The sequence below is a fragment of the Hemibagrus wyckioides genome, linkage group LG11 (genome assembly GCF_019097595.1).
Source record: "Hemibagrus wyckioides isolate EC202008001 linkage group LG11, SWU_Hwy_1.0, whole genome shotgun sequence".
NCBI classification, from domain to species: Eukaryota; Metazoa; Chordata; class Actinopteri; order Siluriformes; family Bagridae; genus Hemibagrus; species Hemibagrus wyckioides.
The window spans coordinates 32,381,160-32,395,864 of NC_080720.1; the positions used below are offsets into that span (position 1 = coordinate 32,381,160).

Sequence of the window (14,705 nt, forward strand, 5' to 3'; positions counted from 1 at the left end):
CCATAAAGTTACGCTAGGGGATTTTCACTTTTGCAACACATACCATTAAATCCTTAAGTGCATTTTTGTCTCTCTTGATGAAATTCTGCCCTCAGGAGATGAAATCCTTCTTGTTTTGGAAAGCTCTGCTACTCTAGGAGTGCAGCTTCTGACCTTCTGGGGATGACCTCTGACCCCTCCACATCTGCACTCCCTCAGTCGGGGCTACTAAATACCCACTCATGTGTGTGTGGATTATTTCAGTAGCTCAATGTTCCTGGAAATCCGTGTGTTTAGGTTTAGTGTTTAGGCTCAAATCTGATTGGTCAGATGTTGATTACATTTCTCTAACAGCAGCTCTGATCGCACTGCACAGGTTTACATTAACACACTCATTATGTACCACAACCAATACAAGACCTTGTTTCGTGGATGTTTGACAAATTGCTGTGGTATAAGAGGGAAAAAACCCTCTGTGGTATGCGGTTATAGGAAAATAATCAACACTGCAGTGATGATAGTAACTTCGCCTCATCACACCACCCTGTCTTCGATTATTTAACTTCAAAAGCTTGACACTGCACTTTTACGGATATACACTATATTGCCGAAAGTTTTGGGACACCTGCCTTTACATGCACATGAATGTAATATGGAGTTGTCCTGCCCTTTGCAGCTATAACAGCTTCAACTCTTCTGGGAAGGCTTTCCACAAGGTTTAGGAGTGTGTTTATGTTTATGGGAATTTTTGACCATTCCTCTCTAGAAGAAGTGCATTTGTGAGGTCAGGCACTGATGTTGTGATGATGAGAAGGCCTGGCTCGCCAAAGGTGTTCTATCAGGTCGGACTCTGTAAAGTTCCTCTACACCAAACTCACTCATCCATGTCTTTATGGACCTTGCTTTGGTCACTGGTGTGCAGTCATGTTGGAACAGGAAGGGGTCATCCCCAAACTGTTCCTACAAATTTGGGAGCATGAAATTGTGCAAAATGTCTTGGTATGAAGCTGAAGCATTAAGAGTTCCTTTCACTGGAACTAAGGGGCCGAGCCCAACACCTGAAAAACAACACCTGAATTCAATGATTTGGAGGGGTGTCCCAATACTTTTGGCAGTGTAGTGTAAATGTAGATTTAAATTCCTCTCGTTTGCTTCTACACACCTTTCCCATTCGAGTCAGTGTAGACTAATAATTCAGAGCACTGAATTATTCACAACAAGCTGCGATTATAAAGTGTTCATAATGGACAGAGGGATTTTCCGAGCATTTGGCCACCATGATCGTGATCATGTGCACTGGTCATTTAGTAAAAATGATCAGAAATAATACTGCATAGATCTTTATGAAAGACTTGTTGGAATGTTTTTAATTTTGTAAAATAGACATTTGTCTGAATCTAATCAATGTTTTCATTTTCCTATAACAAAAAACTTCGTCTTTTTAACCCTATAGTAACATTACATATGAAGAATTTCTAGAATTTCGAGCTTTACTGTTTCATCTGGCCTCAATCGTATCAGATAGAACAACAAGTACTCTACGTGTTAAAACTCATGACAAACAAAGTCTTTGCACTCATTGAGATGATATCTCTCTCTCTCTCTCTCTCTCTCTCTCTCTCTCACTTTTTGGCAGTTTAAGGTGTTGACATGTTCCAGGCTCGATTGTGCAAGGAAAGAATCCTGCTTCCCTAAACTTGCAAACTTCATACCTTACAAAATGGCAGATCCGAAGGCGCCGGCGCAGATAGACGTCTAGATGCCTCTGTCTTTACCCCTTCTACCTGTATCAGGTGTGTGATTGTGTGTGCGGTGTTTCAGCTCCCATGTGCATGCGTAAGCCTGTTTATCATCCCCTCATATGAATATTTGCATGTTTACACTTGTATTTAAAAAAAAAACAAAGACAGTTACCTTTCCTTCACCTGTGTGTGTGGAAAGAATTTTAGAAAATAGATTCCAACACGCTTAACTAAAAAGTACGGTGCCAAAAATCCACTTACGTAAAAGAATCTACATTTAAACATCATGAATAAAAAGCAAATAAATAAATAAACTGCTGATAAAGTTAACCACAAGTCAAAGCTAACTCAGCTAGTTCAAGCAACAATCAGTTGTTAGATTAATTTGGCTTGCTAGTTAATGCGCTAATGAGCGTTATCATTTAAAAAAATTAACCAGTTTATTCATCATCTTTACTCATCTTAACTATTCAGATAATTTACCAAACTAATTTATCTAGCTAATTTATCACTCTTAAAGTTAGCTTAACACATAATATTTCCTCAGATTGCATGGAATTTTTTCAAAATAAATTAGAAATTAACGAGGTAAATAAACCATTTCGTCCTGACGCTTTAAATGAATACTTTTCATGAACATTTTAATGAATGAAACGAATATGAAGAGTAAAAATATGAGGTTTGTAGCTGAAGAAACAAACGACAAAAAAATTTTCAGTACTTCACTAAAGTAAAAAATCTTCCAAAATAATACTTAAATGGAGGTTTCCACCATTCAGACACAGAAATAGAGACGTTTGTAGAGCATGTGACTCCACCCTTTCACAGATGTCGCAGATTTCAAAAATTGGCGCCATCCTCTGCCTTTCGTTTTTCTGTTGAGGAAACCACATAAAAAACCCAAACCTGGTCTGCTGCTGCAAAAAATCAAACCCACACGATGCTCCGAGTCTGGAGTCTGACACACGTTTCTCTACATAACCACACCTGTTAGACACCACTGTAAACACGGGTGTCGTTTATTTTTAGCTGAAACTAGAGCTGTGTACGGGGCCGTTTTACATCTCGCTAAAAAGAATGCTGATCAATCCCAATGCTGAATTGAATTAGCTCGACTGGCCATAACATGAATACATTTAAACTGTCATGACCTTGTGGTCAACATGTTCCAGTGACCCAACATTCACACTAGCAAGCGACAAGCTGCTTGTACTACTGACTGGGCCTGGTCTCTGGTGGGCGTGACCTGTCTAGCGGTTTTATAGATAAACTGAATTAACTAGTTAAAAAGAAAATGAATATGGATGAATGATAATAACAAATCAGTGGCTGTTTTGTGCTTGCCTAACTTTACTAGCGATATACACTCACAAGAGGCAGCAACCATCTCTGCTACTTCCTTCCAAGCTTTGTATATCTCTGTACACCTTTATTAAGAGGATGTACATGACAGGAAACAATTAAACCATGGTTCTTGTTTTTTTCTGCATCAAACAGCAAATGGAAACTAAAGCTGTGAGCTTGATGAAAGTGAAGAAACGTCAGAAAAAAACACCACAGGATTGGTCTTAGGAATGGTTTATTAAAAATGTCTATTTAGACGTTTATGTCTCTGAAATCGTGGCTCTGTGTTTTGTTGCTCGCTAATCTGAACGTCGGATAACCTTCTTGAGCCAACACCCTCCTGTGTCAATGACAGCACGTTGTTTTGACAGCTTTATGGAAGTCTGGCACTTGTTTCTTCCTGCACACCTCGATCCTGTCTCTACTACATTCTCCAGTAAAAACTACCAGACATACCTGAATATCGGTTTCTTTCCGATATGGTACCAGATACAGATAACGAGTTAGGAGCAAATCATATCAGATAACATTGAACAAAAAGACTCAACAATATGTTCCAGCACTAAGGAGCCTACATGTTGCTTTCAATGCACTGATTCGTTCCAATCCAAGGATTCGAGAACAATCTGAGCACTGAGGTGTTTTCCCTCTGTCCAGTCCTCTCACAGTTCTTTATATCTGTTAGTGAGGAATCAGTAGACATAATATCTTCTATACTTTCTTATTTGAACTGAAATGGTCTTTGTGGCATGCTAGCGATAGCATCTGTGTTCATCTGAGAGGATGCAATAATCAGAGAGATAATATTGTTGTAAACTATATACCGTATGGATTAGCAGAGATCTTGTTTTTTGTATTTTGTGTTTTATTATGAGTGGAAAATGGACAGCAGTGGAACGCAGAAGCAGATGTTTTGTAGTTTTTAGTCAGCTAGTGATAAGACAGTCAAGGGCCTTTGTTTCCATGTGGTGTTGTGAATGGCGACTCCTGCAGTCTGAACTTGGGAAGGACGATGATGGGGTTCGATCTGGTATAGAGGATAAAGATCGCCATCTTCTGGTCTCTCAGGTGTCGTTAGACTTTTAATTAAAAAAAAAGAATAACAGCAGAGAAAAAACAGGAAACTCTTATAAAAAGTCTTAAAGTGTTCTCACAATATGTCTCACTAACATCCTACAATGAAATTAAACACTTTATTAATACATTATAACATTCTAATAAATGTTTAGCCCACCGTCCATGAAATGCTAATGCTGGGCTGCTATCTAATTTCACTTGGAGGCATTTTTTTCCCCAAAATAAAAGTCATAATACAGCATATTATTTTAAATGAAACTGATCGTGCTTATGGACATCATTTATTAGATTGAAATATGTTAAGATTTCATTAAAACTAAATAATTGTGTATCCGATATTTACAGATTCATTATATTACACTATTTAGGCAAGTGAAGTCTTTACTATGTGAATACATCCTGAATATATATCAAAATAATAGTTTATAGCATGAATTTTGACTTATATACTGTTTTTATGGTGAAGTGATGCACACAGCAACACGGAGAAGCGTCACGGGGGTTAATAACGTATTTATAACGCTGTTGCGATATTAGAGTAGAGGTTTCAGATTTTCTAATTTTTTAAAATTGGTACATGGAAGCAGTATGATCGTGGTTTTTATAATAAATTTCAATGCTTAAGATTTGTTCTGTTGACATCGTGTTTTATTGGAGATATTCAACAAAATATATTTATATATATTTATATATATTTCTACCAGGAAGCTAAGGAAAATGCGCCATATTTTTGCTCAGGTTAACTGTACGGACTTTTATTTTGGAAAGCAAAAAAAAAGAATGAGAAATGAAAAATGAATGAAACGAAATGAAAAACTTTGGAACCAAAACACAATTAAATAAGCGACATTAAATAGACTATGATTATGATGTTGTTGTTGTTCTGGGATTTTTTGTCAGATCAGCATTTGTTCGCTGTCCTGGCTCGTGAAGTCAAGTTGACGTCACACACCCATGGCAACAGGAGAACAGCGCTGAAAAAAACCCACAGGGTCCTTTGTCGTCCAATCACAGACAGGGGAAGTGTAACTCAAAGATCTGGTTGGCTGCGAGTGGCGCGAAAATAAACACGTGGTCACGAGCTTTGGCGCGAAAACCTCTCTCTCCTCCTATCTCGTGGGCTCGTGCAGCTTTGTGTTCGGCGCTGAGGGGAAAGGAAGTTTTCTGTTATAACTTTGTAATAAACAACCTGCTGACAAAACAAAATGGACATTGCGGACCCCGCAGTGGAAAACGCTGGACAAACGGTGAAAGATGAGCTAGCCGAGAAGTGTCAGAAGTTGTTCCAGGCGTTTTTGGAAGAGTAAGTTGTGATCTTTGGCTATGAAAGTTATAGCTCGTGTATTAAACTAGAGAAGACACAAAATGGCGTCTGAGTGATTCTGGGGAAATATCTATAAATAAATAGTTAAAGGTTGGTTTGGACACTGCATGGGCTATTTTTAAAGAATTTATAATAATAATTATACCACGTTAGAGCCAAACGTAATCAAGGCCAGGACACTAACGTTATTCCATCATTATATAGCAAAAATATTTTGTCTTATTCATGTAAAAGTAAGTAAAAGGTTTTAAAGTGACATTTTATTCCGTTTTCTTTTCGATCACCTTCATTATTGGTGTTATTTAAATGATTTAAATAGTCATAAATTCAGGACATGAAAGAAACAGTATGGAGGAATCACCCTAAATGAATGTTTAAATCTATTTAACAACTATTATTAATTGTACCTGTTTCATATATTCCCAGACCCACTGTATACATCACAGACCCATCGCTTTGAGAACTTCTGCAGCTTTCACGCTGTAACTGATCACTAATTACTGATTAGTTACCCAAGAAAGCTGAGGAAACAAGAATAATGTTTAAAATCGTTATAATAGTGCTCTTATGTTTATTGACGAACCTTCATTTATGTTTATCGTACAGGTTTCAGAACAGCGATGGAGAGTTAAAGTATTTGCGTGACACAGAGGAGCTGATCCGTCCAGAGCGCAACACGCTCCTGGTCAGCTTCACTGACCTGGAGGGATTTAACCAAGAGCTGGCAACCATCATCCAGGAGGAGTTCTACAGGTATTCAGACTAACATAGAGTCGTGACACTTTTTTATTTTTATGCTAAAGCACTTGATACGTAAAATGATAACTTGTGTTTGTTCCTGTTTTTAGGATCTACCCCTACCTGTGCCGCGCCGTGCGCAACTTTGCCCGGGATCATGGGAACGTTCCTGTTACCAAGGAGTTCTACGTGGCCATTCAGGATATGCCAACCAGGCACAAGTAAGGAGATTGGATAACATGGGGCAAAAGAAAATCAATATTTAGACGGATTAAATCACACAGCATGAGCCTCCTGAGCTTTTTCTATTCTGCTCTAACGTTTCCTTATGATGTGGTTCTCCAGGATTCGTGAGCTGACCACTCTGCGCATCGGCTCTCTGGTGCGCATCAGCGGGCAAGTAGTACGCACGCACCCGGTGCACCCCGAGCTGGTGAGTGGCACCTTCCTGTGCCTTGATTGCCAGAGCGTCATCAAGGACGTGGATCAGCAGTTTAAATACACACAGCCCAGCATCTGCCGCAACCCAGTATGCAACAACCGCCGCCGCTTCCTACTGGACACCAACAAGTCCAAGTTCATCGACTTCCAAAAGGTTAGCAAAACAGTTGCTGCTAGATAATGTGTCTTTGTACAAATACAGATGTGTAAAGATAATTACTTGTGTATGCTACGGTACTGATGCTGACATGTTGCCACGGAAACCAGGTGCGTATTCAGGAGACGCAGGCCGAGCTGCCGCGAGGATCCATCCCACGGAGCTTGGAGGTGATCCTGAGAGCCGAAGCGGTGGAGTCAGCACAGGCTGGAGATAAATGCGACTTCATCGGCTGCCTCATTGTTGTGCCTGACGTGTCCCAGCTTGCAACACCAGGTACTGACATTTCATTATCTAGATAATCATTTTGGTCATTTAGGGACATCAGGGTTGTGTTCATTATGATGATGGAGATGAAATACCTCTCTTTCATGTCGCATGTCAAGTCAGAGAGCTTTGAAGTAGAATGTTGGGGTCCAGTTACACAAAACTACATGAGGTCATAGTAACATGAATTCAGGTTAACGTTCGTGTCCTTGTGTGTGTATTTCAGGAGTGCGAGCAGAGACCGGTTCTCGCACGGCCGGATCACAGGGCTACGAAAACGAAGGCGTGCGTGGTCTTAAAGCCCTCGGAGTCCGAGAGCTCTCATACAGACTGGCGTTCCTGGCCTGCCATGTGGCACCGACCAATCCCAGGGTAAGATACCGCGTCCACATCCGATCATCACACAGGCTTGTAATGGGATTATAATGAGTTGTGTTGTGTGTTTAGTTTGGCGGGAAGGAGATCCGTGATGAGGAGCAGACAGCTGAGAGCATTAAGAACCAGATGTCAGTGAAGGAGTGGGAAAAAGTGTTCGAGATGAGCCAGGACAAGAACTTGTATCATAACCTGTGCACCAGCCTCTTCCCCACCATCCATGGTATGTAAATGATTACACACACACACACACACACGTTTGTCAAAACAACTAAAACTTGAAGAGTCCAATGATTCGAATCCAAAGAGTCGATTCCCTGATTCTTTGATTGAAAATGAATAGCTGACTCCATAGACTTGAATCTTCCTTGTTTTTTGTATCTGACTAAATGTTTTCAGTGTGTGAAATCAGAGAATTTCTTTTCGGAAACGATTCTTTGTGGAGTTGACTCATTTTTCAGTGAATCGACTCTTTGTTTTCAATGCATGGAATCAGGGAATTGACTCTTTTTGGTATAATGGTTTTGAACTAATTACAATCTACTTGATTCCATTAGCATCATGATAGTGTATAAGAAGCATTGCTTAAAAAAAAGGAAAAGAATTAACAAGTTTGTTCTTGTGTACAGGAAACGACGAGGTGAAGCGCGGCATCCTGCTCATGCTCTTCGGCGGCGTTCCAAAGACCACCATGGAGGGCACGTCTCTAAGAGGGGACATCAACGTTTGCATTGTGGGAGATCCCAGCACAGCCAAGAGCCAGTTTCTCAAGTAAGGACAACATTGTGACAGAACGGATAACAGGATTAACTGAATGCCGTTGACGTTGATGTGCTCTTTTTCTAATTATAATATACTAATATCAGTGGTGTTTATTTAACCGATCACAAAATATCATTGTAATTCAGAAATTTCAGTTCTGACTGCGTGTTTATTCTTGGCTCAGGCATGTGGAGGAGTTCAGCCCGAGGGCCGTGTACACCAGCGGGAAGGCGTCCAGTGCTGCAGGTCTCACTGCTGCTGTGGTCAGAGATGAAGAGTCACACGAGTTTGTCATCGAGGCTGGAGCTCTCATGCTGGCTGATAACGTAAATACAACACCAATAACACTATTATAACTACTACTACTAATAAAGATAATAGAAGAGAACATAAATAACTTCATTATTTCAAAATTTAATTAGTAAAAGGAATATCTGTATATTGACCTGTGTGTTCAGGGCGTGTGCTGTATCGATGAGTTTGACAAAATGGAGATGAGGGATCAGGTGGCCATCCATGAAGCCATGGAGCAGCAGACCATCTCCATCACCAAAGCCGGTGTCAAGGTAAGGGTTAATGGTCAACGCACAGTTGGTTCAAAATAACCATGTTTATCCAGAAGGACAGTTGTGAGTAGTTTGTGTAGATTGTGGGGATAAGTTGTGTCTCCACTCGTAGGCCACACTGAACGCCCGGACATCCATCTTGGCTGCAGCGAACCCCATCGGTGGCCGCTACGACCGCGCCAAATCACTCAAGCAGAATATCAACCTGACCGCACCCATCATGTCCCGCTTTGACCTCTTCTTTATCCTAGTGGACGACTGCAATGAGGTGTGTGTGTGTGAAGCTTAAAGTTACACCGAGTTTCCCTCTGACTGTTACAAAGCGCTGACACTGGAGACTCCTTCCGTGAATGTTAAATGTCCTTCGTTATTTTCCTCAGGTGACTGATTATGCTATAGCCAGGCGCATAGTGGACCTGCACTCCAGGATCGAGAACTCCATCGAGCGTCTGTACACTCTGGACGAGATTCGGAGATACCTGCTGTTTGCCCGCCAGTTTAAACCGAAGGTGAGATATGAGCTTAGCATCTCAGACACCGCTTCTCTGATTAACTGTGGATAAGATATATTAGATAAAGGAAAACAAAGCAGCAGCGTCCTCACGAATAGGTGTAGTCACTGTATTGCATTAAATGCAAACACCATTTGTGTTTTATCAGATCTCTAAAGAGTCCGAGGATTTCATCGTGGAGCAGTACAAGCGCCTGAGGCAGAGAGACGGCTCCGGTATCACCAAATCAGCCTGGAGGATCACCGTGCGTCAGCTGGAGAGCATGATCCGCCTGTCTGAGAGCATGGCTCGCATGCATTGCTGCGACGAGGTGGGTGAAGCTACGCAACCAGAAAAAAGCACTTTTTTCATCTACCTGGTGACCCACAATGCACCTTCCTCACACTGTGTCTCCGTCTCATTCAGGTGCAGCCCAAACACGTCAAAGAGGCCTTCAGGCTGCTCAACAAGTCCATCATTCGGGTGGAGACACCTGATATCAACCTAGACCAAGAGGAAGAGGAGGCCATGGAGGAGGAAGAGGAGAACCGGGTGAACGGTAAAGGATTCCTGTTATTCTGTTATTATCATGAATCCTTGTTGTACCCCCAGTTTCCCCATGTTTTCTGTTTCTTCAGATTAAAGTTTTGCCACCCCAAAGTTTTTAGTAATTGTTTCCATGGTTACATGAGATATTCTCGTTAAATTTACTACTTGTGGCTGTCTCAACGTCCTGAATCATGCAACAGTGTATTATGTTTCTCATTCCACCTTCCGGTCTTCTCTCCAGGCCATGACGTACCCAACGGCCACGCGGAGGGTCCCGTGAACGGACACGAGAACGGTCATGAACACACCAACGGGGTCAACGGTGAAAGCCACAGCAGCAAACCGTCTCTGTGTCTGTCCTTCACCGAGTACAGGCGCATCTCCAACCTCATAGTGCTGCACCTGCGCCGTGCTGAGGAAGGTGAGCACTCCCCATTCTGATTGGTCAAAAGTCGTTGATTCATTTCTTTATTTATAACTATTACTACTGATTATTGTCCTGTAACAGCACCACATGAAGAGTTTTATTTAATTACTGTGTGTGTTTGTGTAGATGAGGAGGAAGAAGCCCTGAAGAAGAGCGCAGTGGTGAATTGGTACCTGAAGGAGATCGAGTCTGAGATCGACTCTGAGATGGAGCTCATCAACAAGAAGGCCATGATCGAGAAGGTCATCCACAGACTCGTGCATTACGTAAGAGAATGTTTTATTTTTATTTCGTAAAAGAGCTTTAGCTCCGCCCACTTCACTGTCATGGCCACTTCATGACATTTCTTTAATAAACCATGTGAAGTTGGAAAAACATGACATCATATATTTGCTTAATGAATTTAATTATTGAGTCTTAATTTTATGGCTTTGTGGCCTAATTAACAAATATTCAATTAGACAAAATCTCATTTACATAAATAAATGCAGTTTGGGAAGATTGATTGTTATATCTGTGTTGACTTCATTCCTTTCCATGGATACATGTAAATATTGATTCCTGATGAAAGCATTGATCATCTTTTTCAGGACTACATCCTAATTGAGCTGTCACAGTCGGGCCTGAAGGGCTCCACCGAGTCCAGCGAAGTCCAAACGCAGGAAGACGATGTCACACTGGTCGTGAATCCTAACTACATGCTGGAGGATTAAACTTTTCAACATGTGTATGGGTTAAAAAATGCATCCCGATTGATTCTGGGACATGTGGTAGTAGATGAAGGCATGGATTAGGACACGGCTCGGGTGATTTTCCTGAAGCTCGGCTGTCGGGACACTGTTAACATCATGTGTGTGCATAGAGCTTCAAACAGCTGTATGAGAAGAACCACCTCTGTGCAAAACTTGTAAATATATTTCTGGATTTTTTCATTTTAAAGATGTTGCTAGTGATTTTGTTGCTTTTTTATTGAACGGAAAGAACCATATGAAAATGTTTTATTTGCATTTTGTTCAAAATGTAATAATAAAAAAACCCACAATTTATTTCTGAAGGTTTTTTCTGTTAAATCGGAAAAACCGTTGTGTGGTTAGATATTTCCATTTTACTAAATGGCTTCATGTTGTGTTTGCGAACTTACATGACGACAGATGTGCAACAGCAGGAAAGTGAGAAGGATGTAAGTCAATAAAGAAACAAACAAAAAAACAAACAAACACCAATAATCTGACTCTTGGTGCTGATTTATCATCAGTAAAATAATAAGTAAGTAATAAAATCAACTAAACATATAGGATTTTTAATTAGATTTTAATTAGATTTTAATAGAAACATTAAATGCATGAAAATGGTATTTAAATTATTATTTAAATGCATAGAAATGTATATCCATTTTTTTTTATTTAAATATAAATTCCTTTGGAAAATTATAAATTAAACTAAACGTTTTTAGCATCATGAAATGCTATTATTTTCTTATTTTATTGAAATCAGTAATTATTAAAAATAAAGGAGATTTGAAATATTAAGGATATTTATTTTTGAGATATTCACAGGTTCACCTGAAGGGGGCGCTGATGCAACAAGCTGCATATAACCGAAAGAAATCGACCAAAAAAGAAAAAGAATTGACGCGCTTTTTAAATCTTAAATATTAAAAATCTTCAGGATAATTCTTAATATTAAATTTAATTACATAGTTTTTGTTTTATGACAAAGCGACGTTTAAAATATCAAAATAAAACGAAATAAAATAAACAAACCTTAAAGACGGTCTGTGACCTGTAGTGACTGTATGTAGGCGTGTGTGGTCCTGGAGTACCCGGATGTTCCAAACAAAATGGCGGCGCCCTGTAGGAGACTGGTGAGGTCAGTTACGGAAGGTAAATATAAAGCTTTTTACATTTTTATCCACTTTCATTAAGGTTGTTCGCTAATGTACATGTCGTGGCGATTTTACTGTAAACATTATTCAGTGCTTTAAACTCTACGTTTAGATTTGAACCCAATATCGACACATATTTGCTGTATTAGTGCACAACATATAGATTATCTGATAACGCTTTGTACATTTTAATGAGACATGATCAATATTCACTAAAATCTGCTCAGTACCAAACTTCCAAACGTTACAGATGATCCATTTGGTTTAAAACTACATCTATTACATCACTAACATGACGACGAAACTATTATTTTTACTAAATTATTTAGTCTCGAGAAATGCCTTGTATCGTTACTGCTCGTTGATGACGTCATAAAAATTATGTGGGGGGGGCAAACTGTTACACAAATTTTAAGACAGATATACAGCTGTGTTTGTGATTGCATTTGTTTTTACAATGATACCAAGTCTGTAATGATCTCCTGACATGTTTATGATGATGGCGAGGTCTTCATCACTCTTCATCACTAATCATTTTCTTTCCTTACAAACGTTGGTGCTTCCGTTGCGTTGTGTTTTCACAAAAAAAATCCCAAATCATCTACTTTAAGTCATATATTAAAAATAAAAAGGACACAGTGAGGCGATAAGTCATTATTTCAAGTCGATATTTTGAGTCATTATTTTGTATTTCAGAAGTATTTGGACGGAATGTGACCAAAAGTGTCATGTTATGCGGTTTATTATTTAATATTTATTATTATACAGGTCTTTCACCAGGTCTTCAGTACCTGTCCGGCAGAAATCTCTGTTTAACGACGACTCAAGTGCAAAACTTGAGACCCGAGAGGTGTGTGTTACAGCGCCGAGCTCTTCCCTGGAGCGGCTCCTGTTCACTACACACCACCAAGACAGACAGAAGCACAGATCCTGCAAATAATAATCCAAATGACCGGGAAAGGAAAGAACCAGAAGTGGAGGAAGATTCCAGACCAGAGTATATTCCTAAGAGGAAAGCGAAAAACCCGATGAAAGTAATTGGATACGCGTGGTACGTGTTATACACAGCACTCTCTGTGTATGTGTGTGTGTGTGTGTGTGTGTGTGTGAGAGACTCTTACAGTAGCTCTACGGTCCGTGATCGATATCTGATCTTCTCTTCCAGGATGTTTGGGCTTCCAGCCGGAATAATTGGGTTTATTCTGGCTAAAAGGCAAGTGGACAAGAACCGGCTCCAGCAGTTGAAGATCCGACAGAGGATGAAGAAATCCAATGAAGGAGAGTATGAGCGCAAGCGCTACAGACCAGCAGCAGGGATCCAGTAGCTGGAGACGATTCAGGACTGTGTCAGAAAAAATCATTTATACAAAAACAAAATCTATTCTTTGTAAATAACAGATCTGTAACAAATGTCAGTAATGTGAATAAAGTCAATAAAGTGAGTGTAAAAAGAAGAGGCTCAGATTTCAGCTTTGGGGCTTTGCTCTGTGTTTGTATTCACTTCCTTCATCCTACACCCTGCTTGTTTCCTTTCACTCTCCAGAGTCCAGGTCTGAACGTTTAAGTACATTGGAAGTGTTTTGTAGAAGCTCGCTTAGTTACAGTAGCTATACAATTCAATTCAATTCAATTCAATTTTATTTGTATAGCGCTATTAACAAATGACATTGTCTCAAAGCAGCTTTAGAAGAAGTCAAAGTCAAAGAAGCTTTATTGTCACTTCAACCATATATAGCTGATGCAGTACACAGTGAAATGAAACAACGTTCCTCCTAGACCAGAGGTGCTACACAGAACACAGACAAAGTACAGTGACGCAGACAAACATAGAGCTAAGCATAGAGATAAAAACTAAACTATACTTAAGGTGCAATCTTTAGTAAAAAAAAAAAGACATACAACAGAAGTGCCCAGGATGACGAGACAGGACAGTGCAGACAAACAACATGTAGACCGCCTCTGTGCAAAAGAACAGTGTTGACAGTGAGTGCAAATATTAAAGTTAACATGTAAACAAGATCAGTGTAAAGTATAATGTAAAGTGACATATGCGTGCAAACAGGACAATTTGTGTGTGTGTCCAGCACAGTATAGTTCTCTGTTGAGAGCAGTTCTCAGTTGTGTGTCTGTGTCTTATGTGTACATAAACAAAAAGTCCTAGATGTTAGACAAAATCATTCCCAGTGAGCAAGCCTGTGGCGACTGAGGCGACTGTTGCAGGGAAAAACTCCCTTAGATGGTATGAGGAAGAAACCTTGAGAGGAACCAGACTCCAAAGGGAACCTTAATCTCATTCGGGTGACACCGGAGAGTGTGGTTATAAATTATTCTAAACACCGAAGAGTGTGATATGAACAATGTCCTTTCTGCACAGGTGTGTGATACAGATACAGCATGTGTAGAATGTTAATTAATAGGTTGTTGACATCCTCAAAGTCCACACAGGGTTACAGAACATAAGAAATATAGTACCAAAAGTTCAAGATTAATATTAGACTTTCAATTTATTTGTATTTATCCCTAATGAGGCGACTGTGATGAGGAAACACTCCCTGTGTTATGAGGAAAAAACCATGAGAGG

General features: G+C 39.9%; 2 protein-coding genes across 2 annotated transcripts; both read left to right on the top strand.

Annotated features, from left to right (window-relative positions):
• The first annotated feature begins 5,242 nt into the window (after positions 1–5,242).
• On the top strand, positions 5,243–11,285 carry mcm6 (minichromosome maintenance complex component 6). Its single transcript, XM_058404258.1, has 17 exons — positions 5,243–5,445; positions 6,073–6,219; positions 6,315–6,425; positions 6,550–6,799; positions 6,913–7,078; positions 7,296–7,441; positions 7,517–7,667; positions 8,074–8,215; positions 8,391–8,532; positions 8,665–8,772; positions 8,885–9,040; positions 9,153–9,281; positions 9,433–9,594; positions 9,690–9,822; positions 10,054–10,233; positions 10,366–10,505; positions 10,830–11,285. Exons 1-17 carry the CDS (start codon positions 5,348–5,350, stop codon positions 10,950–10,952), a joined length of 2,484 nt encoding a protein of 827 aa, XP_058260241.1. The 5' UTR covers positions 5,243–5,347; the 3' UTR covers positions 10,953–11,285.
• Positions 11,286–11,978: 693 nt separating this feature from the next.
• si:ch73-71c20.5 (DUF4748 domain-containing protein) lies at positions 11,979–13,577 on the top strand. Its single transcript, XM_058402031.1, has 3 exons — positions 11,979–12,122; positions 12,893–13,175; positions 13,290–13,577. Exons 1-3 carry the CDS (start codon positions 12,080–12,082, stop codon positions 13,447–13,449), a joined length of 486 nt encoding a protein of 161 aa, XP_058258014.1. The 5' UTR covers positions 11,979–12,079; the 3' UTR covers positions 13,450–13,577.
• The last annotated feature ends 1,128 nt before the right edge of the window (positions 13,578–14,705 follow it).

Excerpts from the sequence above, each read along its gene's own strand:
- mcm6 (XM_058404258.1), top strand. The coding sequence starts at position 5,348 with ATGGACATTGCGGACCCCGCAGTGGAAAACGCTGGACAAACGGTGAAA. Across the intron at positions 5,446-6,072 it reads TTCCAGGCGTTTTTGGAAGA|GTTTCAGAACAGCGATGGAG; the intron begins GTAAGTTGTGAT and ends TTTATCGTACAG. Across the intron at positions 6,426-6,549 it reads GATATGCCAACCAGGCACAA|GATTCGTGAGCTGACCACTC; the intron begins GTAAGGAGATTG and ends GTGGTTCTCCAG.
- si:ch73-71c20.5 (XM_058402031.1), top strand. The coding sequence starts at position 12,080 with ATGGCGGCGCCCTGTAGGAGACTGGTGAGGTCAGTTACGGAAG. Across the intron at positions 12,123-12,892 it reads GGTGAGGTCAGTTACGGAAG|GTCTTTCACCAGGTCTTCAG; the intron begins GTAAATATAAAG and ends ATTATTATACAG. Across the intron at positions 13,176-13,289 it reads AAAGTAATTGGATACGCGTG|GATGTTTGGGCTTCCAGCCG; the intron begins GTACGTGTTATA and ends CTTCTCTTCCAG.